Source organism: Opisthorchis viverrini, assembly GCF_000715545.1.
Source record: "Opisthorchis viverrini unplaced genomic scaffold opera_v5_28, whole genome shotgun sequence".
NCBI lineage: Eukaryota > Metazoa > Platyhelminthes > Trematoda > Opisthorchiida > Opisthorchiidae > Opisthorchis > Opisthorchis viverrini.
In genome coordinates this window covers 2597977-2623109 of record NW_008751684.1, presented here as the reverse complement: position 1 = coordinate 2623109, position 25133 = coordinate 2597977, and the positions used below count along the sequence as shown (strand labels likewise).

At 44.6% G+C, this 25133-nt stretch overlaps 2 protein-coding genes across 2 annotated transcripts in view; one reads left to right on the top strand and one right to left on the bottom strand.

Annotated features, from left to right (window-relative positions):
* T265_12988 (hypothetical protein) overlaps window positions 1-196 on the bottom strand; it is a gene marked incomplete at both ends in the record, with an annotated part of 7678 nt that extends 7482 nt beyond the window's left edge. Inside the window, one exon of the mRNA XM_009166602.1 lies at window positions 76-196. Within this exon, the coding sequence (XP_009164866.1) occupies window positions 76-196 (121 nt within the window). The remainder of the gene's footprint in view (window positions 1-75) is intronic.
* Window positions 1-23098, top strand: part of T265_02364 (hypothetical protein) — a gene marked incomplete at both ends in the record, with an annotated part of 31857 nt that extends 8759 nt beyond the window's left edge. The window contains 8 exons of the mRNA XM_009166578.1: window positions 1694-1898; window positions 9326-9665; window positions 12700-12807; window positions 14500-14652; window positions 17307-17387; window positions 17562-18397; window positions 20267-20366; window positions 22510-23098. Coding sequence (XP_009164842.1) covers window positions 1694-1898; window positions 9326-9665; window positions 12700-12807; window positions 14500-14652; window positions 17307-17387; window positions 17562-17873 — 1199 coding nt within the window. The remainder of the gene's footprint in view (window positions 1-1693; window positions 1899-9325; window positions 9666-12699; window positions 12808-14499; window positions 14653-17306; window positions 17388-17561; window positions 18398-20266; window positions 20367-22509) is intronic.
* Between the last annotated feature and the right edge of the window lie 2035 nt (window positions 23099-25133).

Sequence of the window (25133 nt, the reverse complement as noted above, 5' to 3'; positions counted from 1 at the left end):
GGTGGCCAACCCATGACCTGGCAGAGGAGTATGAAGGAGATCACGAAACGCTTGGGTGCTGTCGGTGCTACTCACCTTCCAGGATGGGGACCGCGTGATCCTCACTGTGCCTGGTTGGAGACACTACAAGATATGGCTGCCAACCGATGTCAGTGGCGTTCTTGTCAGTTTCTGTCCAGATTGCGTGAATGAATGTCTGGAGGTGTAGGCACCTCGGAATGATTGTGTTAAGCTAGCACCAAGTCCCTCCCCCATCCACCTTTATTCTTTTCTTTGCAATAAGGCTTTCAAATAAGTCATGGCTGTACGGCAGTTAAGCATTGGTATTGAGCAATGATGTCATGCTGTCGTTGATGATGATGATGATGTCTTTTTAAGACATCGCGCCTACTTTGAATCATAATTCCTATGACTTCCTGGCATTCCGCCTGTGTAAATCAACAATGGGGCTTCGGAATTTGTAGTTGTCTGGTCCAATGAGTTATTTTCCGGGATGTTATCACCACTGAATCCCCGAGTATATGATAAGATACTGTCCATTTTCCTTAGGTAGTCATCTATCTTCATAATGACCCCTTGTCAGGTTAGAGGTATAGCATGTGTTCCATTTCTCTCAGTTCTTTGGTCGCTTTTTAATTCGAGGCCTTCAAATAGCCCTTTTGGTGTACCGAATGGAATAGATACTAATGTGAAATGTCTACTAATGTGGCACCGAACCAGTCAGCATCATCTGTCAGTTTTGTTTTCGCCAAGTGAGTTTACCTGGAACAGGCAGGCTGAAGTCGCTAAGCTTGATGTATGGTGGGATACTGGAGTGAACCAAGACAAGAAAAAACTCCGTATACATTGTTGAGTGCTTAGGATTTAGTGAAGTCTTATCAAATTCCTCTTAGAGAGCATTCTACTGCTCGTGTGACATTGTTGAGTGCTTAGGATTTAGTGAAGGCTTATCAAGAACACCAAATTCCTCTTAGAGAGAATTCCACACGTTTGCTGGTGTGAGTATTCTATCCAATGGGCAATCACTCACCCAACCCCGTACTGATGATGTCACCTCGATTAATGACGAAACGTCTACAATCGAACTTCCATGCTCGGTGAACGGACCGAAAACCAAGGGGAATCACTGTACTTCTATTCTGTCAATAATTTTCCGTTTAAATTACAAGTAGGTTTTTTGTTTTACATTGGGTGGCGTAATGGTGTGGTCGTAATGATTGTGTACATGGTGACGAAATTCCTTCTCGGAACTTGTCAGAACGAGGAATCTTTGTCAGAATAATTTGGGATTTTACTGAAGACATACTTTCAAGCGGTATTTATCCATATACATGAGAAACATCCCTTAGCGCATGCTTGTCTAGTCCAGTCTGTCTCATTGTTATCTGTTGCGTTGACCTTGGTACAGGTGTATTAACATGCCGTGGCACCAAACCACTGCGTGAGGAAAATTACCAGTCGATCACGTGACCGTACTCATACTAGGTAACCAGCAGTCAGACGATCAGTTGTAGCGACAAGTTATATGCAGAAACGAATTATACGTATACTTCTTGGACTTTATGCGATTGACGTTGTATAGATTCACTATTGAATGAGGTATTCTAGTGATATCATGTAGTGGTCACCTACCGAGACTCTACAACCTTGACGTCCTTCCTCACATTTTTATGCGGTTGTTTTTCGACTGCAGATGAAAATACTATCCATCCCAAAGTTCAGAAAATTTTTGAGAGAGTCAGGCAAGCGGCTGATTTTATGCCGGCGAAGCAGATGCACAAAGTAATCACTGCATCACTCGGTTCGAACTGGTCCAGTCTTGTGGCGAAATTCGATGAGCGCCCGTTCGCCGCAGCTAGCATCGGTCAAGTGCATCGTGCTGTACTTAGTGATGGCAGGTAAGATTACAGCACAATTGTGATTACACTGATATTATTTACCCGATTCAAAGTCCGAGCACTTTCCCACTTCGTGTACTGAATTTACTTGTTGTTCAAAAGAAATTCTCCATCCAACCAGTAATAAGTTGCACTCCTGAAACGCTAGTGAAGCGTTGTGACGTTCAGTGGGTGAGAACGATACGTTGATCTTACCGCTTGATATATGACAGTTGATTCTATTAAAGGGTGCGGTGATTCTCCTTATGAGGGGAATCAGGACAAGAGGGAATAGCTTCTTTAGGCTTCGGTTTTTCAACATCCTACCGCTCTTATAAAGTACAACTCGCGCGAGAGGACGGTAGCTCGGAAATTAACTCGTGCTAATAAGCTGTGTTCATTGTCCCTTTCGAAAGAGATGCGTGCTTTCACCTCTTCAGTGTTCCTGCTGTCTACACGTTTTGGAGCACAGTTCCTTGGAATTCAGCCATGCTGGGGAGGAGTCCAACTAAGAGCAGCGGTTATACACACTGCATTACTTCGTATTATGAGGTGGTTTGCGTGTTCAGTCATACTGTTGCGATGGGATTGTGAGAGTGGTAAGGCGTTTCCCCCCAGACGAACATCATACCCATATCTATAGAAACAGGTGTGGTTTATCCTCCCGAGGAAAGACCGGCCTTGAAAACCACACGTTCCGGTCGCCCAGGTATCTTGTTCACTGCGATCAGAAAACTTTTGGGTAAAAGACTCTGAACCCGCTCAGAAAGCACTTCATGTGTGCAATAGTGTTATGAGCCAGACTTCCATGCCTTACTCCCTGCACGTTCGGTTTGGGTCGGCCCCTCTACATTGCCTTGTGGGATAGACTTTGAGGTCAGAGACTGTGGAGAGGGTACTCAAAATGAGTACATGTTCTCAGTCCCGACGGTTGAGAAAGGCTTATCTTCCCCAGGTTACACCAACCCCCAGAAAGACAAGGAAACTGCATGTGATTAAAAACGTGAGACTATCTTGGACAATGGAAAATGGTATCTTATGCACCTCCAAAGGCATCTATCATACATAGCAATATTTATACGATTCCTATATCTTACTCCGTGCGCGTCCGGACTAGGCAGGGATAAGTCATGAGGGCTAGCAGAAGGCCCCCGCAAAAAACGATCCTTACACTCGTTCTCTTACGGCTAAGACTATTACTTCAAAGAATCATCATCAGTGACAGCAACGCCAGATAAGAACGCTAGTACTTCACTGTTGCATAGCCATATCGACTTATTTGAATAAAGCCTTATAATGTAAAGAAAGAAATGGCGCCGGAAACCTAGGGTTAATCCATCACACACGTCCGAGGTATCTACACCTCTACCATTCAGACAATCTGGATAGAAACTGACATCGGTTAGCCACCATATCGTTCAGCGTCTCCAGCCCAGCACGAGGAAGGTCACATGACCCCCACTTTGGATGACGAACAGCACTAACGGCACCCAAACTTTCCGTAATATCCTTCATTCCCTTCTCCCTTGTCACATTCCGTTCAATCAAGGTTCCGGCCACTTCAAATTGGTACGGAAAACAGTGCCCATCTTGCCAAGCGGTAACCCGGTATGCACAAAACATGGCTCAGCCACCTCAGCTTGAAGTCCTGAGTGCATTCTTGAGAACACCATCCTTTGCTTAACCGAAAAACCCGTCTTTCGTTCAGCTTATTGCGAATTCACTGGTTCCAGCTGATTCTAGCTATAGTACTGGGACATCGGTAGTCAACGACCTGAATGTCTCAGATCGCCCTGCCGGAGTGACCATGTATTTCAGCCGTACCGCAATACCTTACCTTAGTCTGTTACATGCGCCTTTCGAATTCGCTGAGATGCCTTTTTGACACAACAAGTGCCGCAAATTTGTAGATGTCATTCCGGCCTTCGAGATTCATACGTTCACTTCGTCTGTCACATTACCTTCAGAGCCAGTGCAATTTCCGAAATACGTGTACTGTTCCACAGCCTCCAGTATTACTCCTTGAATCCTCAGCTGCATGTTGAAAGACTATTAGACCTGCAGCATGACTTTCCACTTTGTGGGAGCGAAGCACATGCCGCGAAGGCCTGGGTGACCTTGGTCAACTTTTCAATTAATGTTTGCACTTCCGGCTATTTTTTAGAAAGCGTAGTCCATATATTCCAGATCGCCAAGGTTCTCGCTCAGAGAAATCTGATCCCCAGAGTTTTGGAAGCATTCCAGTATCTCATTATCTGAGCAATGACGAGGAAGTGGACATCCTTGTCGTGCATCGCTGATTGTAGGAAAGCTTTTGGAGGGACTCCCATACACTCACGCCCACAATATGTGATCACAAACTGCGCACGATATTCACGAAATTATGGGGTATACCCTGTTGTGCAAGCGTCTCGGGAACTACCAATTAGTCTACGGAATCGAACCCACTCTTGAAGCCAAGAAACAAGTTTGTCGGGCGCCTATAGATATGCCGTTACCCTAACACATAACGGACTGTGAGGGCGTGGTCTTCATAGTCCCTTCCCGGCTGGATCCATGCGTGTAGTTGTCAGGTCCCCTCTTCACGCATGTTCATAGGACTACCTAGAACAAGCGGCGCATAGTCTAGTTGCAACGGTAGTTAGGCTAATTTCTCCATGATCGTCACACTGCGGGCACTCGGTTTGAAAATGGGCGCCATTATCGACCCAACCCATTTCGTTGGGACGGTCTTTTTCTTCAAGATGGATGCACTTGAGTTAGACAAGCACCGAATAAGGATTTCAACTTCATCTTTGAGAAGAACAGGTGGGATTTCGTCAGGATCAGCAGCTCAGTGGCGCCTGAGTGTCTCACCTAAATCCTTCTTATGGCCAGGAAGTAATAGCCCCCGTGCAGCGTAGAACAACAGACCCGTCATTTCCCGTCCCTAAATGTTCCCTTGCTGGTGCAGTCCTTGCTGTTCTTGAGTCTCCCACTTCACTACCAGTTGCTAGCATTCCATAAAACAGGCCAGCAGACAGTCCTTAATTACACATACTGCACGCTGAATGTTGGCGCATACTGTGTCTCTGAAAGTCACTCGTGATTTCGCAAGATCTACTCCCCGAATCAGACATCGCTGTCAATCGTTCGTCTAAGACCATCATATGTTTTTCGAACAATTGGTACCCTGTTGTCTATCTGCTCATTGACTTAATGTTGAGTTCCTGATGGATGCATCTACCAAGAATACCCACCACCAACAGCTCAAATATAAATCAGGCTTGTCAACCAAGCAAAAGGTTTTATACATGTCAATAAAAAGTGGCTTTCGAAAACAAAGCCGAGACCCAACGCAGGCTGAATCTCTACAGCCCTCATTGAAACCAAGAAATCGATGCCTTGTAGTGAATAAGGCGGCACAATAAGACGAATCTTCAGGTGGCGATTGGATCACAACCGCAAGAATGCTCGAGAGAAATAGTGGATGGAAAAGGCTGAAAAACTTATATCTGGTAGCAATTATTTCCGCTCGAAAGTTACTTTAATTCACGAGTAGTGCTGGGCCAAAAAGACTACGAGTCCATGAAGTCATTTTGAAGAGCTATGGATCCACATTGACGGAAGTGTTCAAAGAGTGGCAGGCCCCTTTTTCAATCACAAAGGCACCAGAACCGAATAGGGGCATTATCGGAGAATCAGTTTAGTTGCCTTCTCTTCTAGGCTGCCAACGAGTAGCATCAATCAGCACTCATGAGAGGATATCCTGAGGACCAAGCAGGATTTTGTTCTGATTGCGAATGCATCAGTCCTGTTGTTGTTCATCAGTAACTTCTAATACAGACAATCACCATGTATCATCCTAGATTTAGAGGCGGCTTCCAGCGCATTTGATTAGGCTGCTTTCCTTTAAATGTGTACCGGAGATCTTCATCACAGTTATTTATATTATCTGTGGACGCTCGAGGGTCCACATTACAAAAACGGTGTTCTTCAGGGTTGTCCATTATTATCTTCAAAGTTCAGTGTAATTCAAACTTATTGGTGGAAAACCCCTAGAATTTCCATTTTCCCAGAGGGAAGAATTTAGTGACCGGATTGTGCAGGTGTGCGCTTCTAGAGTCTTGCATCCAAACCGGGTGAATGTGACATTAAACATGGTCAAAACGTTCGAGACTCTGGAAGTGGTTGGAAAGTTCACTTATGTAGGTAGTCTTACCCCATTGTAAATGCAAAGGCTTTCACAGGCCTTGTAGTTTTGTTAACAAAAGCCCTTGTAACAGCTACCTAAAATTAACCCCTCAGTAAAGGGAAGGACTTACAGCACGATTTTTGCCGACTGTGAGGTTAATGTCGTGGCGGCCATTTACTCCCGTGTTCGTCTCATTTTCAGTCCCCTCCCTCATCTTGCACTGTCAGCGTACACAGTTTATGATTGAAATACCCGACTGAATTGAACCGATTACCCGACTTTTCCAACCGCGTGCGTTATGGTCTGCGCCGAGTACTTCATAAGCGTATTTGTCAATTAATCGTATAGTGACGATGTCACGGGTTTGTTTCGGCAACAACCGTCCTAACAGACCTGGTTTCTCGGGATTTCGTTACATCATAACCGAGGAATAGTGAGTCGTATTCATCACTGAGTGCCAGAGACAACCTTTTTAATTGTGGGTAGCATAGCAAGTAGCACATAAGGTTGACGGAAACTCAGGGATTGTGCCTACCCCAAGAAAAGCCGAACCGGTCGTAGGCTGTCGAAGGGCTTTCAGACAGTTTTCTTTCAAGAAAACCTGATAGAATTTCGTCAAACCCTAACGTAACACCTTTTGGATTCCAATAGCTAATAAACCAACTGCAGCTTTCAATTCGATGACCTCTTCACCAATACGTGCTCTGTCAACCACACGACGGTGGTAGACAATGTGCCCAGCCTAGCAGACGATTAACTGGCTGGACTTTGAATGGCTGGTCGAATGATTGCTGTGGACATGGTCGCGGTAACCACTCTCTGCCTCATAACCTCTCGGGTACCCATAGTCAAGTTCTCCAGTCGGGCCAGTTTCAATGTGCATTTTTTCTACTCTCATGTTGTGCTTTCCGTTGTTCCAACCGCTTTGAGTGGGTCGCTATTATGCGCTTCTATTATAATAGCAAGTATACCACTTACCTGCAATGAAGATAGTTGGCAGCTCAGTGGTTAAGACACGAAATTACTGACTGGAATGTTCCTGGTTCGAACCCGATCCCGGCATCCAGAATGCTCCTGTCTAGGCTCTGCAACTCTGGCAGTATCTCCCACTCGAACTTCTCTCGGGTGGCACCGGAGTGTTGCAGCCGAACGATTATTATATCACACAGAACCATGCATCGTCCTCATCGTTGGCTAAAAACTGTATATGGATGCTACAGTGATCATAGCATCTGTAGCGTTTTTTTCATGCACGGTCTAGACTTTTGGGCAGTTTAGTTCTGGGATTGTAAAATATATAGTAAAGTGAAAACCATCATTCAGCTGTAACACCCTTTCGGTACCTAGCCGCCGTGCCATTGGAAGGTTTAGGCTGGCTATCAAGTAGGTATGAAGGATGTTGGTTTCGTTGACGTCACCGTAATCTAACAGTATTAGCAGGCATGGCTTTTAAAGCTAGCATCTTTGTAATTGACAAGCGTAAACGGACCCTGAGCTGTAATCTAATATTTATTGATATCTGGATTCAATGGAGACTTGGTAAAGTCAATCCGTGCTTAAAAAACGAGATGCGGTGTGCAGCTGATCCATGCGCTCTAGGAAATGTCATCAGTGCGGACCTTACTAATGTCTAATAGTAGCTGGAGGCTAGTTGAATTCTCCAGTTAGCTTTGTAGTTTCGGTGCAAAAGTTTTGTTACCTATTGACGCGACACCATCAATGCGTTGTGAAGTGGAGTGGGGTTGTGAGTTGACGATTGTTCGTCGAGTAGTGGAATGCGCGAGTTTGTGTGCGTGTTTGCGGTCAAACAGCTCAGACGACAGGATCAACCGCAATGTAAGCTGCCCAAAGTCACAGTATGAAACGGAGATAAAGTTCAAAGGTCACCCAAATGTCGACCAATCAGATGGGTGAACAATCCGTCACTTAGGTTGCTCACTGGACCAACCATCCGTAATCGAAGGTCACTTCACTTTCACAAACACAAATTCGCGCTTACCACTACTGAATGCACTAACACCAACTCGCACCTCCGCCCCGGTACACAAAGCATTGATGATGGAACGTTTGCAACAGCCACCGTTCGGCCGCGATTACTGCGTCAACAGTTTTATTCACTCACACTCATCCCCACATCATGTAGTCACCTGCCAATCGGCTCCTCACATCATATCTATGGTCCAACTACTGATAACGTATCCAATAGGCTAAAAGAGGTTAAACTGGCCTGGTTGCGAGAACAAACGAGCTGTAATAGTGTCACGGGTGACACTTGCTAGGACGCTGTTAGCAAGCCTAGTTAGCTAGGGGAGGTAGAACTGATCAGAGGAGAAAGTGGATAGCACAGATTGTGCGTTTGCTGGTTGACTTGTTTGCTGAGCTTCTCAAACGTTTCGTCACCAACCATCAGCGCATTGTGGTTTAGCGATGCGGTGTGCCATGGTCAGGTGGTGTATCAGTGTGTAGACCTGCACACTGTGAACACCAATCTTTCTGAACATTGTCCGCTTGCCATTCGCAGTCATCAGGTCTTGGCGAAAATGACATATTCCGGAGCAGAGTAAAACCCACATTTTTAAACGTATCTGTCTAACTCTGCCTCTATTAAAGGAACTGTATCAATAAGGTAGTAGAATTTTCCTACCAATGCTCGTCGCTTATATGAATCCTTCAACAAGCAGTGCATTTACTTGACTTCGCTGTGACTGACTCGAGTTTTGCGTGTGTACGATGGGGTATCAGACTTCCAGGTTACTGGTTCGATGGTTTGAACATACTGCATTGCTCCTCCTTCTGCATGTTGATGAGTGCAAACATATACCAATCGTAAAACTTGAACTGCAGCTTCAACGGAACCACCACATGAGGGAGGGAGTGCTTGAGATGAAAGTTGTATGTATTCGGTCGGACTCAATTTAGTCTTCAAGCTCAATGGTTTTCCAGTGGAACTTTGGTAACGCAGGTCTCTGATTGGAAATTCCAGTTGTTCTAATGTAACTCAAATGTGGTTAGTATCTCGGACCTCTGGGAGTCACGTATGTACCTGCGAACGTCCTCCACCTTGTTGACCAAATGCGCCTTCGACTCTGACATAGAAGGTTATGGGTTCGAATCCCCATTGAAATCGTGTGATATACGCACTCCTTGTTAGTAAGCCGTGAAGGATGTCTCGGCTGTTCACCTTAATTGAGTACTAAACTAAACTTCTTTATTAAAAATTGAAGATTTCGTAACCACATGTGAAGTAACCGGTTGTTTTTCAACCACAACTCAGGGTAGTCGCAATGAAGATCCAGTATCCTGGCGTGGCGGACAGCATCGATGCAGACATTAAGAACCTGATGACACTCTTGAACCGATTCGACATCTTACCGCGTGGTCTCTTTGCCGAACAGGCGGCCAATGTTGCAACTCGGGAACTAAGGGAGGAATGCAACTACATACGCGAAGCCTCCTATTGCAAACAGTTTGCCTCGTTGTTGGCCGATGATCCCGTGTTTCAGGTGCCTGCTATCGTTGATGAGTTAACCACAGACCGTGTGCTCACAGCCGAATTCATGGAGGGTCTAGTGCTGGATGATTGTTGTACATTGCCACAAGATGTCAGAAATTGGGTATGCTACCTTGGTGCCAACGTCTTCGCTTTTAATCTGTGCATGTAGTTACTATGTCCAGTTCGTTTATCATCTTTTTGTATGTAAGACAGCTTTCCAAATGGGCCTACTTACTGTCGCTCCGCCAAGTGGTTCCGCAAGTTGCGCTCTGTGAGTTAGTGGTATCACGCTGATTAAATTTATGGGTCTATGTGTGAGGAGGATCGAGGGTAACTGCGGCAAAAATTTTCAACTTTTAAACGATCTTTCGTGACTCATGAAAAGTAATAACTGGTGTCTTTTTATGTCTTTGATGAAGAACGTGTGTTGGGCTCCCAATACGAGTCTCTGGTCGTCTTGAAGACGCACATGCTCCGATTTACCTCTGGACCGGCGAAACAGGAATCCGTGATGTCAGACACCGGGCTATATGGTTGGGCTAGTTTGTATACTATTCTTAGTAATTTATTATTCAGTAGGCAAAGCAACGGCCGACTGCACAGGTAGGTTTGTGCTTTGCTGTTGGGATGTACCGTTTTAAAAATATTTAAATACCGGTCTCGTAGCTGTCTGCATGCTGCGCCTAGATGGTTTTCACCTCATGTCAAGGGCTTTGGGCGCTACGAAACCAGTTTGTCTATCCGGAATAGTCTAGTCTTCTCCAATGTGGTTGGAACTGTTTTATGCATTGCAGAAATCGTCGGTGTGCCCAGAAGTGATTACTGTACGTTTCTAGGGCAGTATGTGGGTCATGGTTAAACATCGGATCAACGACGTCGAGGCAAATCAGTTCGCTTTCGGAAGAAGTAACTCACGCACGAGAGATGTACTAATCACTTTACGTAGGTTGCGGTTGTCAGGCCAGGAGGCCTGCTCCAGAGCCTTTTTCGGTCAGCTGTATACACAATGGATCGTTATATGTCTTGACAACCAAGCTTGATAGTCCTGACTAAGAAACCTAGTTGCTGTGGTAATTTCCATTTATCTGATTTGGGGACCCCAGGACTGTATTTAACAATGGTGAATAATACTGGAATGTTTGGAGAGGTCACGTAGCCAATGGTCCTTGTACTTTATAACTTTCGTCTTCACTGCGAAGTTGTTTCCCCATTTCACATTCAATGAGAACGGGAGAACTTCTCAACGCCATTAAGCTGGGCAGGCCAGCGCCTCCACTTCTGGACCGCCTCCTGTATACTTCATGTGTCCATAGTCCATGCCTTTTCCTATTTCGGACGTAGCGGGATGTCATTATAAGAATGGGTCATTTTCGACTTCAGTTACTGTGATCGAACGTGTGTTTTCAAATCTCACCTGGATGTCTCGGTACTTATATATCGGGACCACTAAGGCCTCATCTCTGATGGAGCACCTGGTGTAATGCATCATTTGACTCTCAACTAGGTTGACTCCGAATTGATTGACAAATTTTAATTTAACAGGTGACCTGTTTACCACTTTTTATTTCTGACATCTTTTCAGATTTGATCATCTTTGGGCACTTCCCAATAAAATTATAGAACTACTCATGTGTGTCACTACTGTCTCACTCTTTCTAGACGGAACTGAGTGATTTTTGGTCGCTAGGTGGCGAATTCCGACAGAAGTCAGTTGCAGAATTTACAACTGATGTAAAAGCGCCAAAAGGCGAGAAAAGGTCGCAACAGGACTACTTCATGGTATTGTCTCGCTGAAGGAACCTTCGGTGATATTTCCGGTACCTTACAATACTCCCATAAGTCACCTGCGCTTCTCCATTTCTACCAGCTAAGTTTTGGATTCATAACCGCTTTGTAGACTCATCGCGATAGTATAATCCATGGAATCTCGATCGGGTGGAAATCAATAGCGCAAGTTGGCTAATCCAACGTCTTTACCAGACGGAATAGAATCCAGCGCTGGATGAAGTGAGACAGTGCTATCCTTTTCAACATCCTATCGTCCAGCAACCAATGATCACATCAGATATTCTAGTTTATGGATGTACGCCTCAGCTTTTCATCAGCTCGCTTCATGCGAAGACTTCAAGCTCGGTCAGATGAAAAGAGTAATTCGCATTGCTGTTTGGGTGTACGGCCCGTTGACAAGAATTCTAAACTGTGACGCGTCTGAGCCGCCCTAGACTTATTGTCTTGAACGCAGACTTCTGTCTCTCTAAGTAAGCAATAGAACTGTATCACCTCGAAATATAAAACAAACACAATTTCGGCGCATAGCTGCCATGCCACGAGTGCTGAATACTGCCAGGTTGCCCAGATCTAGACAGAAGCTCTCGAGAGGCTGAGGTTGGCTTCGAACCCCAGAGCTATCTCGAGCTATCTGTCATCGCTAGTGGTCAGAAGAGATTTAGTGTCGATTGGTTAGACATGGAAACGTTACAGGTACTACAGCTGTACGGGTTAGCATTATTGACGAGTAACCGAGAGGGTGATGCGTACATCTCTGCACAGAAATATCTAATATTGCCACCAGTTCGCATGGTAATATTGGAAGGTGAGATGTTGGAACAAGATAACCCTGTATTTCACGCCTCCCACTTCATCCAAATGTGTATGCGATTCCACCTTGTGAAGATGCTGGACCAGCCAACTTGTACTGTTGATCTCCATCCGATTGAGATCCCGTAGAGTATACTAGCACATCGATGTGTTAAGCTGCATACGCATATGGACCTAAAACGGGTTCGATGACTGTATTGCTTTGGAGGCATGCGTTACAACGTTATCCTTGCTGTGATCAAAATATAGCAAAGTGATTTGTGAGGTTTTCGAGGTGAAAACGCCTGGAATCGTCATTAAAATCTCTCAATGGCATCCTGAGGTAGTCCCATAAATTTCTCACTTTTCACATCAGTCGGTCAAAGTGATACTATTGTAAATTGTGATTACTTTCTGATAGCCATTACCAACAATCACTCAATGCCATCCATCGTTGCACTGTACCTTTTAATTCTCTTTTTTCCTTTGTGTTGTATGGTAACATAATACCGAGAGAGTGCAGTGGCTGGGCGATCTTCTTTCCAAATTGTTCTCACTTGTTTTTTTTTGTGTGACAGATTGGTGAACAGGTGCTCCGCTTGTGTCTGAAAGAGCTGTTTGTTTTCCGGACAATGCAGACTGACCCTAACTGGTCTAACTTTTTGTACAATCCGAAATCCGGGAAAGTGAGTCATTATCGCCAAAGTTTCTCACAATGTAGTAGTATGGTAATTTCATTCCAACGAGCAGCGAAAACGGGACTAAAGTTCTCAGCTTTTAGATAACCAGTTGCCACATTTACTTCCACACGGGACTCTTCGCTAGTCAGAAGTGACTGGCGCCGCCTTTGTTTTCCGAAGAGTGTTGGCCGGCACAGTTTGGGATCTGTTGTTGGTTAATTTACGACAGATACAGTAGCAAACTAGGAGATATGGGCTGACACACAGGAGTGACCGTTTAACCAGTGAGCACATCACTTCCTCACATACGTAACCGTCTGTGTTCAACCAAATTACCCCGTGTTCGAGAGTTATAAATACTGTTAGGGGACCAAGTTTTAGAACGACAACATTATGGCTTTGCATGAGCCATATGCATCCCAACATTCCTTTCAAAATTGTGGAATAAGATTGACGAAAACGACTCGATAAACGTTCCTGGTTTTGTCATGGATGCTACTACCGTCTTGATAGGCTTCATTATTTTTGTCCCTTCTATAGATGACTAAAAATGGAGGAAAGCACGCTCAAACCAAACGGCAAAATCTGTGCACAAACATACCCAATAGAGTATTGATATCGTTCATTTTAATTGAGTCTTCATGCAAGGGTGTATGGAGAGAGTATCCATCCTCCAAATCGAAGTGAGGGGAAACAGATTGCGCGCGCATACCCTGAAAACTGGTCGCGTTTGTGGTATACTACCCTAGGTCCATTCTCATTTCCACGTCGGTTCACGACGATCACTTAATCCACGAACTGACACCCTTCACCCCGCGATTAACAATGTTGATACCTACCGCTGCGCTTTCCGACCTTGCAGCATTGTTTCGGGTGTGATATTCCTCGGTGTTTTGATTGGCCTTTTTTGCTGGTTTGTTTTGTAAGCGGACCCAATGTAGGAGGCAAACGACTGACGCCTCAGGCTCCTGTCCCGGTGTGTTCTCTTTGCAGTTGCGATTTCATTTCAAAATAATCAAGTTCAATTGCGACTGGAATTTTATGCTGGACAACTGTCTTGTGAATGCTCTTTCCAGCACTATCCTGAAAAGCCCGAACTTACTCAATTCCCATGAGGGAGAGAGAAAAAGAGCACGTACTCAAGAATGTAACTTGGGTAGTGTGTTACTGAGTGTGTTGTTTATTTTCTCGTTTCGAGTTGTCGTTGTCCCACTGAATTTTCAGAGGTCTGCGAATGCAACTTCTGGTTTTCGTCTAGTCCTCTCACCCAACCACATAATCCCTTCGAATGAAGACCATCACGGGGTAGACTGTACCTTTTCTCAGAAGGTGCCTTCACTTTGAGGAACGCATGTGGTGAACCTTCCGGGAGAACAACCTCACTCTCTAGAGATCCTCTCTATTCGACCGCCTAACGCATAGCCACGATATGGATACCATCAAAGACAGCAGGAAGAGTTTCGAATAAAGGCTCGAATGTTGTGAAAACGGCAACAAACGAACCGGTTCATCCTCCCACATGACGTTGATGCGTGATAAGTGTCCCTTGAGGGTTTCGATGGGCCCCGGTTTTCTGGCTTCCTGTGACTGCGGTTTCTTGGTTGCCAACTAATTATCTGTTTTTCCCCTACTTTTTTCTGCTTCACTCCTACAGCTCCCGTTTCATTTCTCTCCGCCATCCCATATTCACCTGTGTAGATTGTTCTCCTGGACTTTGGAGCTTCCAGAGAATTCAAAAAGACATTCATCGATGTGTATATTCGTCTGATTCACTGTGCAGCCGAAGGCGACCGCGAGGGTATTCTGCATTATTCCCGAGAACTGGGTTTTCTGACAGGCTACGAGAGCAAGGTTAGTTTCTGTTCCACAGTGTGACGTACCAGTTGGCAAACCAAACACTGGATTTCATCTTTAAATTGCTAATATGCCATTCTCGTTCTGCACAGAGCGGAAGTGCTCAAGTCTTTTGACCGTGGACCGCTTTTGGGGGGTAAATTAAAATCCATGAATCGAAATCGACTTAGTATGTTGTATACATTTGTCAAATCATCATTCTACCAAAAAAATCAGATTAATCACCAAAATCTACTTTTCCCGAACTAACTAATCATGTCATCGCCTCCATTGTTTTGTGATGTCTCCCACGCTCCCATTTTCCGGCGACCGAAACTTTCGCACCTGGAACCGATGAGTCCTCGGTACATGGTTTTTTGCTGATAACCTGACTGGGTGATTGAGTAAGGCGTTTCAGAATCTACTATTTGTGACGTGACACTTAATGAGTTGATCGCGTTTCGAACTACGGACATCCTTGTGTTCTGTCATTTGTTATCGACATGAATATGTATTATGGATGTGTAACATCTTGGCTTGGTATTCCGCGTCCCAAAGTGCACCAAAGGTCACAGCGGCTTGAAACGGTGCACACTGAGATCTAACGTCATGGCCACGACCGAGTTGTGTGCATTGTTATGCTGGGGCATTCGTGACGGGAGACATGACTAAACGAAACCGCTTGATTTTAATTGAAGGACGTTCTCACAAATGACTCATTGTTAGAAATGAAACCAGAAAATGATTCTTCGAACGATTGTGGTTGGATATAGGTAACCAGAAAGCAACTGTATATGGTTGGTAGCCGCTTCACCGTCCACTCGTCCAATGTGCGGCTATTCCTGGAGAAAATTCCTCCTTCATTTGGCGTCTCGTTAATTGATTGATATCTCTTCTTCAGAACAGCGCGGCAAATGGGACTGTAGATAACCAACTTGAATATCATCGCCAGCTAGAGAACAAGCATATCTGACGTTCCAGAACAACTGTGTGAGTTCGTCTAGCTGGGTCTCTCGCTGGTTCATGTGTACGAATTCACGGATCACCAGACGACCCAAATCCAGAAAATTTGTCAATAATTACTCCATACACCATCACTTATGGGTGCATTAGTTTACTGAGAGCCGTCTAAAGTATTTCTAAAAAGCAGTTAATGTCCACTTTGATATTGATGGGATGGATTCTAAGTGATCTGCGTAACCAATGTGCTCAAACCTTGTCAATCTGGAGTTCTCTTTTCTCCGGAAATTGGGTGGGACCACAAAAAGTCTCTCCGGGGCCATACTGTCATTCGTCATGTGTTTTGCACGCGCAAATTTGGACGTCGTACTCCAGCACATACATACAGTTCAAGAAGTACTGAGGTCTGGAGTGCTTTTCACTAGTTACATCACACATATATCAGCCTTGATGAGTTCGGCGCACGAATCTGGAGTCACCAGTTGGTTTACCAGTCGGTGACTGGGTGACTGGATCCAATCATGAAACCGACAACGTTGTTTCACTCGCTCTGTAGATTTTCTGTCCTCATTGTCTTCGTTAGTGCATGTTCGTCTCTTATCGGTGGCCAGAGACCGTGGTGACCAGAACTACCGCACGTATGTACACGCCTCACGGTTGAGAGTGAAAAGAATATCCAACTAGAGTCTGTGAATTACCTTCTCGGAGGGACAGCATTGCCGTCTCTCACCCATATGCAGTTGTTAAAACACTTGAAATCCCTTTGTAGGAAGGTCTCCAACTTTCAAAGAGGGATTTTTGGATTTTCACTGCTTCATCATCGTCACCTCAAATTATTGGAACTTGTTTGTGGTACGACTGGCTTAATCCGCTCACTTTGTCTCAGTTTAGTGAGACTGAAACGGTATTATACCGATTCACGGTATTCACTGGGCCTTAGTTGTGGATTTTTATGGGGTTGTCTAATCGTAACCACTGTGAGATGTTGGAACTCATTCCAAACAATCTACAAGATTGAAGTGCACTCTACACACGAGCGCGAGACCTCTGCAACAGAAAAATCACTACATAAGACTGGAAGCTTGTGGGAACACCTGTGTTTATTTGCATAAGTGAAGTAGACAGCTCCACAAATTCAGGGCCAGGAAAATGGGTAAGATGCCCACCTCTTTTGAGGCGAAAAGCCCAGTAAATTTTGGCACACACGTTACGGTCACCAGTATCAACTCTACGTCAGTAGTGAACAGCTGCATCAATCGACTTGTGAAAGTGAAATCATAGCTGTTTCACTACCAACTACACACTGAAGTCCTACAAATACCACTTCAAAATCAAGCAGTTAAGGCAACTGCCGTAATTCTTGTTCCCCAGTCAAGGGCATCGTGGATTTGTGTTTGGGTGACTTGGCCTCGACCTCCTGTACTTGGTGAATATTTGAAAATCTGGGTTGGTTGATTCGTCACCCATCAATCGTATCCATTTTTGTTGGTTATGCATACTGCATCGACCCAGATGATAACCGAGTGCGACAGCATTGCATTAATGTTAAGGGAAAGTCAACATAAGGTTGACGGAAACTCGGGAACTGCGCCTACCTGATGAGCCCCAAGAAGGGCGAAACCGGTCATGGGTTGTCGAGGAGTTTTCAGCAACGTTATGACTAGTGCATTACAAAAATATATATGTGTATCGCGATATCTTGAATATCGTAGCGACTGAAAAATGAGGTGGCCTGGTGCACCACATTCAGTTGCCTGGAAACATCAAAACCGGGAGATGCAGCTGGATTCCAGGTGAGTCTCTCGAAAAACTAAACTAGTTTGCAAATGAGTGTATACTCGCTAAAGTCAAGCCGCTTTTATGAAAGTTCCCGCACGTGGTTTGTTAGTAACAATTTCATCTCTTCACGACTTGCCTCCCAACCCTCTGAATGTCTTTTGTGTACTGTGCCTTGTTTTTTCTCGCAGGTAATGTTACAAGCTCATGTGGATGCAGTTAGTATCCTAGGCGAAGCATTCGCCTCTCCTGTTCCATTCGATTTCGGTCATCAGTCTACGACTCGTCGAATCAACCGTCTTATCCCCGTCATGATCGAACACCGCCTTACCCCTCCTCCAGAAGAGAGTTATTCACTCCATCGCAAGATGTCTGGCTGCTTTCTTTTGTGTGGAAAATTGAAGGCCGAGGTCAACTGTCGTCCCCTGTTCTACCAGATTTGGAACAACTATGAATTCAATAACGTTGAATCGGCGACCAATTATTCATCACAACAGCCTTAGCTTTTGTGTTTGTGTATAGCCTCGATATATGTAGTTAATACATTCTGATCCCTTCTGGTCTTTCTTCTCAGTAGTTATTCAGAGACTGATAGAATGGTTTTTCTACACCATCCACATACTTTCATTTTAGGCGGAGTTTGATGATGGTTTCCTGCCGACGCGCCGATTCACCTTCCTTGGGTCAAGATGGTGATTCGGGACAGCAACTGTCTCCTGATCAGTGGCACACGAGTGGTGACTACGCCGAAGAAGAGACAGAGGATGCACCACCAGTCTTAGTTGGCTATGTGCCACTAGGTAGTGAAGTCCTTCATACACTGGATGCTGGAGATAATGAAAGCGATGGAGATGAGCAGGTCATTACTTATACGGAACACTTGACCGTGCATCGAGAAGAAATTGAGACTACCAATTCTCCAGATCCCGTTGCAGAGGCAAGCGGTAGTATCATGGACTTGGATGTTGATCAGCTTCTCCTTGCTCAGCTTCAACGATCTGATTTTGAACTTTGTGGTGGAGCTGGAGTAAGTGAAGCAAGTCGGTCGTTGAGACAACTTTTCAGATGGATCACGTGTTTAGTTAAGGATCCTCTGATCATAACAGAGGTTCGAACTTTTATGAATGACCTGCGATTGAAGGCCTAGTGGTGTGGGCAATCTCACTTCAAAACCAATGGAGTGCCAATATGGAAATTTACTTGCGCGACTTAACAGAATTTTGCAAAATTTGCTTTGAAATAACTTTTGAACGGCCCTCTCCCTTAAATATGAGCTGACTAACTTCTTGATTACCGATATCTTTAAAAAATAAGCATTGCCCACGTATCATTTTGCTGAATTCTTATTGATCGGGACGTTTCTTCGTGATGTACTGCAGGGGCGAGATGCCTCAGTGGTTAAAGTGCAAATTTGCTGACTGGAAGGTCCATGGTTCGAACCCGACCTCTGCATCTCGATTTCCCTTGTCTAGGCTTGGGCAACTTGGCAATATCCCAGCCCTCGTGCCATGGCAACTTGACACTGGAAGGATGTTACATCTGAACTGTTATTATTACTAGAGTGTCATTGGTGCTGTCTTCTCGATTAGTAACGAAGCGTTTGCAGTTCTCCTCTTCACGTTCAGCAAACAAACAGTTACCTGATGAACTGTCAGTTTCTTGGATTTCATGTGTTGTTTTGAGAATTTATCGACCGTCCTCTATTCACGGATATTGCAAGGGGTAGAATGTTGAGATACTGTTACATATGCTTCTCAATAAGGAACATACCGTACTTACGGATTTTCTCAACTCCTCACGTGCTGATTGCTAAAACTCCTAGATGAATCAGAGGCAAAACGTCGAACGTAGTCCGGCATGGGCAAAAATCCTTCAACTGCACTGCATTAATGGCATCCCTACGACTGTTGATTTTCTAGCTGAATGAGTTTGCGTCGGTAACGCACTGGCACGATGTCCTAATTTGATAACTCACTGTGAAGCTGAAAATACGGTGAACAATATGCTTTCTTCAAACCGACCCACCTTATCTCTGACGTATTGTTAGGTGGTTGTTTTAGTGCTTGTGTCCATTACGGATGATCGGCTTCACAGAAATACGATATCCACTTTCTGTACACTTGAAAGTTGTTTCAACCTCATATCATAGGACAGAGATACATCTGCTCGCTGCACGATACCCGAACTACGGACTGTCCTTAGATTTGTTATATCTGCAACGTAATAACTCTAGATGGTGTACAGTCTTTCTTTGTCCTAGCTCACAACGACCTTGCTGATAAGGAAAGGAACCTGCCCTCAATTTGGATGGTAAGCTATTGAAACTAAAACAAGCAGTGCTTCAACACAAGACTGCAAAACACCCGTTTTATCAAAAATCACATTCACAATGTACTTACCGGCTCTCGAAAATGACACATACCTTGGGAAGCTGGGATTCGGTTGCAACAACATCATAGAGTTGTGCTTTATCTGCTCCTTATGTGGGCTAAAATAAGTATCGTTTATCATCTGAATGCACTTTGTATGCTGGAAATCAACGGGCAGAGACTGCTCACCTTGGTCAGAGAGTTAAAGCCGATGGAATCCAATAGCCTTATTAGCACTATCCCTCGATTGTTCGTCTCCTCATCTTTTCCGAAATGATGCTTTAACAGATTTATGCGCTTAAATTCTTACGTCTTGCACACACCTCTGTTACTTTGGTTGGTTGGAAAAAAACAGGCCAATGTAGCTGTGTTGGGAATTAAAAGGCGGACACATATACTTCACCTCACTGACGTTAAATTAACTGTCTCAACTTTCTTCTGGTGAAATCGTAGGTCCTTCTGTTCCATGTGTCTTTCGACTGTCTTGTTTACACTTCTATTGTCACTTCTATATTACCCGTTTTCAGGACGCGTCACTATACACTGACCCCTTGCCTGATTCTACTCAAACCACTTTGTGGAACAGGACCGAGCGCTCATCTGACGACCGCATAACAATGGATAGTGGTGAGTAGTCGGTATATTTTCACCCTCCTGCTAATCGCCTTGTTCATCATGGACCTGAAGGGGAAATTCTGTCCCAGGCTGACCCTGGCGTCCTTTCACGATGTCATTCTTCCATCATTTACCTCCACTTACTACTCACACTTGTGGATCCTAGTGGTTACCCATACAGAACCGGCTGCTTACAGACTTACCGTTCCCACCGGTGGGTAGCGTAGCGAGAGCCATTTAAAGTTCCGATCAGTCAATCAACGAGTTAAGCAACTTGTACTTTTGAAAGTATAACATGGGAGATGCCAGCAGCCAGGGAACCTTTTTGTCTCGAAATATGCAGGTGGGTGCCTGAAAATATGCGCTGTAATGAATGTCAAGTACTACTGAGCGCATAGGATTTGTTGTGCAACCAGGAGGCGCATTTATTCTCCTATGGGCGTCGGATGGTGCAAGACGAACGTGACTACAGGAGTGAATGGCACCTGTATGGCCTATCGGGGAGCGCTGGAGAATATTCTGGCGTTTCGTTACTATGTCGTATTGATAGTTTCTGGATTCATGTCCTGCCGCATATTCTGCGTTAACTCTTATTCCCTTATTAAGACCTTTTTCAGTTATCTGTCATCTGTTGTTGCTTGATACGCAACCAAATTTTGTTTCCCAAGCTTCTTGAGTACAGTTTGCATTCTACCACGAGAACCATAGTGCGTGCTGAACTTGTGAGACAATAACAGCTCTGTGGTTGGCCCTACGTACGCTGGTGGTTTATTCTTACAGTCTGTATGCGTGACCACATCCTTACCCTCTTTTACTTTTGGAATGCTCAACACGCATGGCTATGATCAATCGATTTTAATTTACAAATAGTGTGTGATCACCCATGCACAACTCCAGTGATAGCCGCGCAAGTGTGGTGTCCCCACATGCAGCACGTTTCGCATTTTGTTGCTCAGGCTCTAAGACCATTATATTAGGAGGACGGTCAGCGTTAGATACCGAGTTCTTTACCCTGCTTTCGACTATATGTTCGCCGTAAAAGTTTTCTTTTCTATATCCCGTACTTCATCTCAGTTTCAGACTCCGGTTGCCACATTGCCTCTATTAAGTGTGAACCTAGGGCTTTCATCTGTTACTGCCCAAGCAAAAGTATAGGCAGCTAATTTTCCTGGTTACTGGAAGGGAACCTCTTGAATTTATCCGTAGTCATTGACCTAAGGAACAAACGTAAGGAGAAAGGCGCACTAAGGATGTTTTGTTATTGGCTATGGATTCAGCCAGCGTTGAACAGATAGCAGAGGCTCTCCAGATTGACGGGTAATTTGAACCTAGCACACCAGTAAAATGGTGGCTTGGGTTGAGTGAAGGTTTGTCTTGTTGCTAGTGTAAACGAAGCTCAGTTGCTGACATATATCTTTGTTTTGCATTCTTATTATTTGAGTTTATTTAAGTAGCGCACTATATTGTCATGTTTAATTGATTTTTTTGTGTTGTATTTACTATTCGTACTTACGAATCTGGGCATTTTGAAATGTTAGGCCCGAAGTGACAATCTCCTACCAACCAAACTTTACGCTGACCGAACCAGCTAGCCGCATATGTGTTTTATCAGTGGTGCAGGATAATAGATCATCTTTAGCGTTTATTAGAAGTTCCAACCGTTCATTCTTCTCCATAAGAGCTGACACTTATGGACCATCATTTAGATTCGCTGTGAAACTTATTCCTCGAATTTATGTCGAGTACAGCACCTTCACCTGGTTGCGCATGTGGCCTAACACAAACCCTACGTGGGTCTGTCGGCATGATTCGATATGACAAGAAACGGACGCCAGTCCACCGCAGTCATCGTTGGCAAACAACTGCGATTCAAATGGCCGTCGCTAGTCTGTCTTGGGATTTCGCTTGCTTTTCACCAGCATCGTCTTAAACTGATACTCAGTCCGTTGCCAATGCCGTCATCTTGAACCATCGGGACCCACTCGTATTGAATGAGTAAACCATATCTGCCTCAAGAATGCACGCTATCGTCTGTTTGCGTGGAGTCATCCATAGCCTGCTGTAATTCATTTTGGCTAACCTACACTCAATGTTTATCAGGTGTAGGGAAATCTACATACTGATATCGCACTCAACGCTTTTTCGTTTTTGACAGAAAAGGTCCAAGAGATACGCGCTTGCATGTCAAGGTTCTCGTTACCTCCAAGTGGTTTCCCGGATTGGGCCAGAGAGATTCCGGAAGAACTTTGGACTAAACAATTAATAGAACGGCTAAAGGGGAAGCACGCACATCACGGAAACTGAAACCATATCTACTGGTGGAATTTGCACCAATCTGTATTTATACTTTCGAGACTTGGACTTCAATCCTATTTGCATTTGACTTCAGTCACTTTTTTGTGTTATTTTCCATGGCACCGGATAAATCGTTTCATTCTCTAAAATGAATTGTTCTAACGCGCTTTTGGATTCGCACTTTGCATGGCGATCATGCGTAAAAATACTATTATAGGCGGTCACTTTCCTTCATTGCATCGATTACCGGAAATTGTCGTATTAGTGTGGAGCCCAGTAGAAGTCACTCGAACTCTACATGTAGTCTATCGTCAGTCGCGTGACTGTTTGTTCCTATCTGTCCACTTTATGGATTTAAGCTACACTGAGCGATAGTTTCTTCATAACGTATCTATTGTCCCCTCATGAGTGCCAGAAATTCAAGGCTGTTTGTATCCACTGTTTTCTCTCTCTCTGCAGTTGAACTGTAGCCAGTTTTGTATCCTCATAACACAATCGTCTCTTAATATCCCTACTTTGTTGTGGACGGCACTGTGCACCAGTGTATCACGCCTTTCTGAATAAAGATATGCTAGTGACCAGTGGTAAAACCAAAACGACCACATTGTCAATTCTTGACAAATTTCCCTGTTTCACGAAATCACCTCGAAAACCTCAAGGTAGTCAACAATTTTTGTGGGCTTTTAATGTTTGACCGAGGTTAGCTACAGGAACATGACCGTACTTTGCGCCCATGCATTCTCAGCTCCCGCACCCAATTGCCTGAAACCAATGGAACAGCCAGACCATAGTTGCTGTGTTACGTTATTGTATTATCACGAGTGTTTTGGGAAACCAATGAGGCATGCAGTCATACCGACGACCACTGCATATACTGTTTTCTTTGAATCAGCCATTCGGATTTGAGTGACTAGACACTACATGATTCTGAGAGTGTCACGCCACCCTGACAGCAGTTGGAACGTGAGTTTTTTCTCTGAGTTCGCACTTACGAAGGGCAAATGTGCAAGCAATTCCAAGTTATTTAAATGACGATTTACGTAGTTACCAGCTTGACGGTCTTCGGTTTAGTCCATTTCAGTATGATGACCATCAGCCATCCACGTACCTACGGTAGCTCAGGTCTTCTTTGATTATGATTCCCAGACCAAGAGGATGCTGTCAGAAAGCTAATATGTTTCGCACAGAAAGACACTGTACCCGCAGTTTCGTTCACCGATGTTTTTTTGGGGGGGATAGGTACAGTGGGCTGTCAAGTGGGGGTTGGTTGGGAAAGGAACTACGCATTGAAGGCAATAGCTTGGATGCACGAGCGCCATTGAGGACGCGACTGGGCCATATCTGACAATGTCTCTAGCCATTGATGTGGCCCGTCTCGGGGTCCCCATCCAGGAAGACGGCAGTGACCAGCGCAGCTGAGTTTGCTGGTAATTGCTTTCATACTTCGCTGCCAAGTCATTGTTTGACCGCCTCTGGCTCTCCTCCACCCTTCACATGGTTGTGCGAAAAGAGCCCTTCGAGGAAGTCGGTCGACTGGCAACTGTACCGTTCGATTGCATCAATCATCCATGAAGTCCGTCTTTGGCTCCTCTGATAATGAAGGATGGCGGCTATCACTGGACTAAAAGTATGCACAACTACCCGTGTAACGGTGTGTAATTATGATGAAACATGCAGTTAGTATCTGGTCAACTGTTTCAAAACACCACTCCTCTGTCCGATGGAGGGTTGGTTTGGAAACCATGTAACAGATTCGCAGTGTTAGTTTACTTTAGATGTTAACTATTCAAAAATTCTGTGTAAAGTGAGCTTTTACTCTCGCTTCTGATGCCTTGTTATTAACGTATCCAAGATAGTCGCGCTTTTTCACTCTAATTTAGCTCATCAAATACCACGTCCGGTCCACGAGTGCCTGCGAAGAACCATAGGGAACGAACAACTCAAGGCGGAAACTTATTTCCGAGGAAAACACACTTATCCGTGTATTCTAAGCTGTGGGACGACTTTACTGAGACGTCTTAAACGGGACTAGCATGCCACTTGTTGAAGTCCCCCAAGCGTGCGATAAATTCCATTGAACAGTGGGGAGAATGGCATAGAAAGTCAGTGCTCCTCAAAAAAGGAGTTACTCTACGTTCCTTTTGTTTTTTCAAGATGTGCTTCTAGGTAGTTTGTTGATTACTTCAGGTTTTTAACTGAGTCGCTGATCAGCCTGATATTTCCTTGCTCTGTGATATGGTCTCCATAGATGCTACCCAACTCCTCTCTTTGAATTCAGCGTAGGATACGTGCTACGCGCGCTTCTGAGTGGTTTGGATAACTTTGTGTAAGTGAAAATATTGTTCGTTGAAGTCAGTATTTAGCAAAAATCAAGACTGCTGAATGGGCAGTTCTTGACGTATTGATTGGGCAGTCTTTCCATTTTTCATGTTCTTAAGTTCACTATCCGAAACGCACTACTTTTTTCGATCTAACGACGCCACT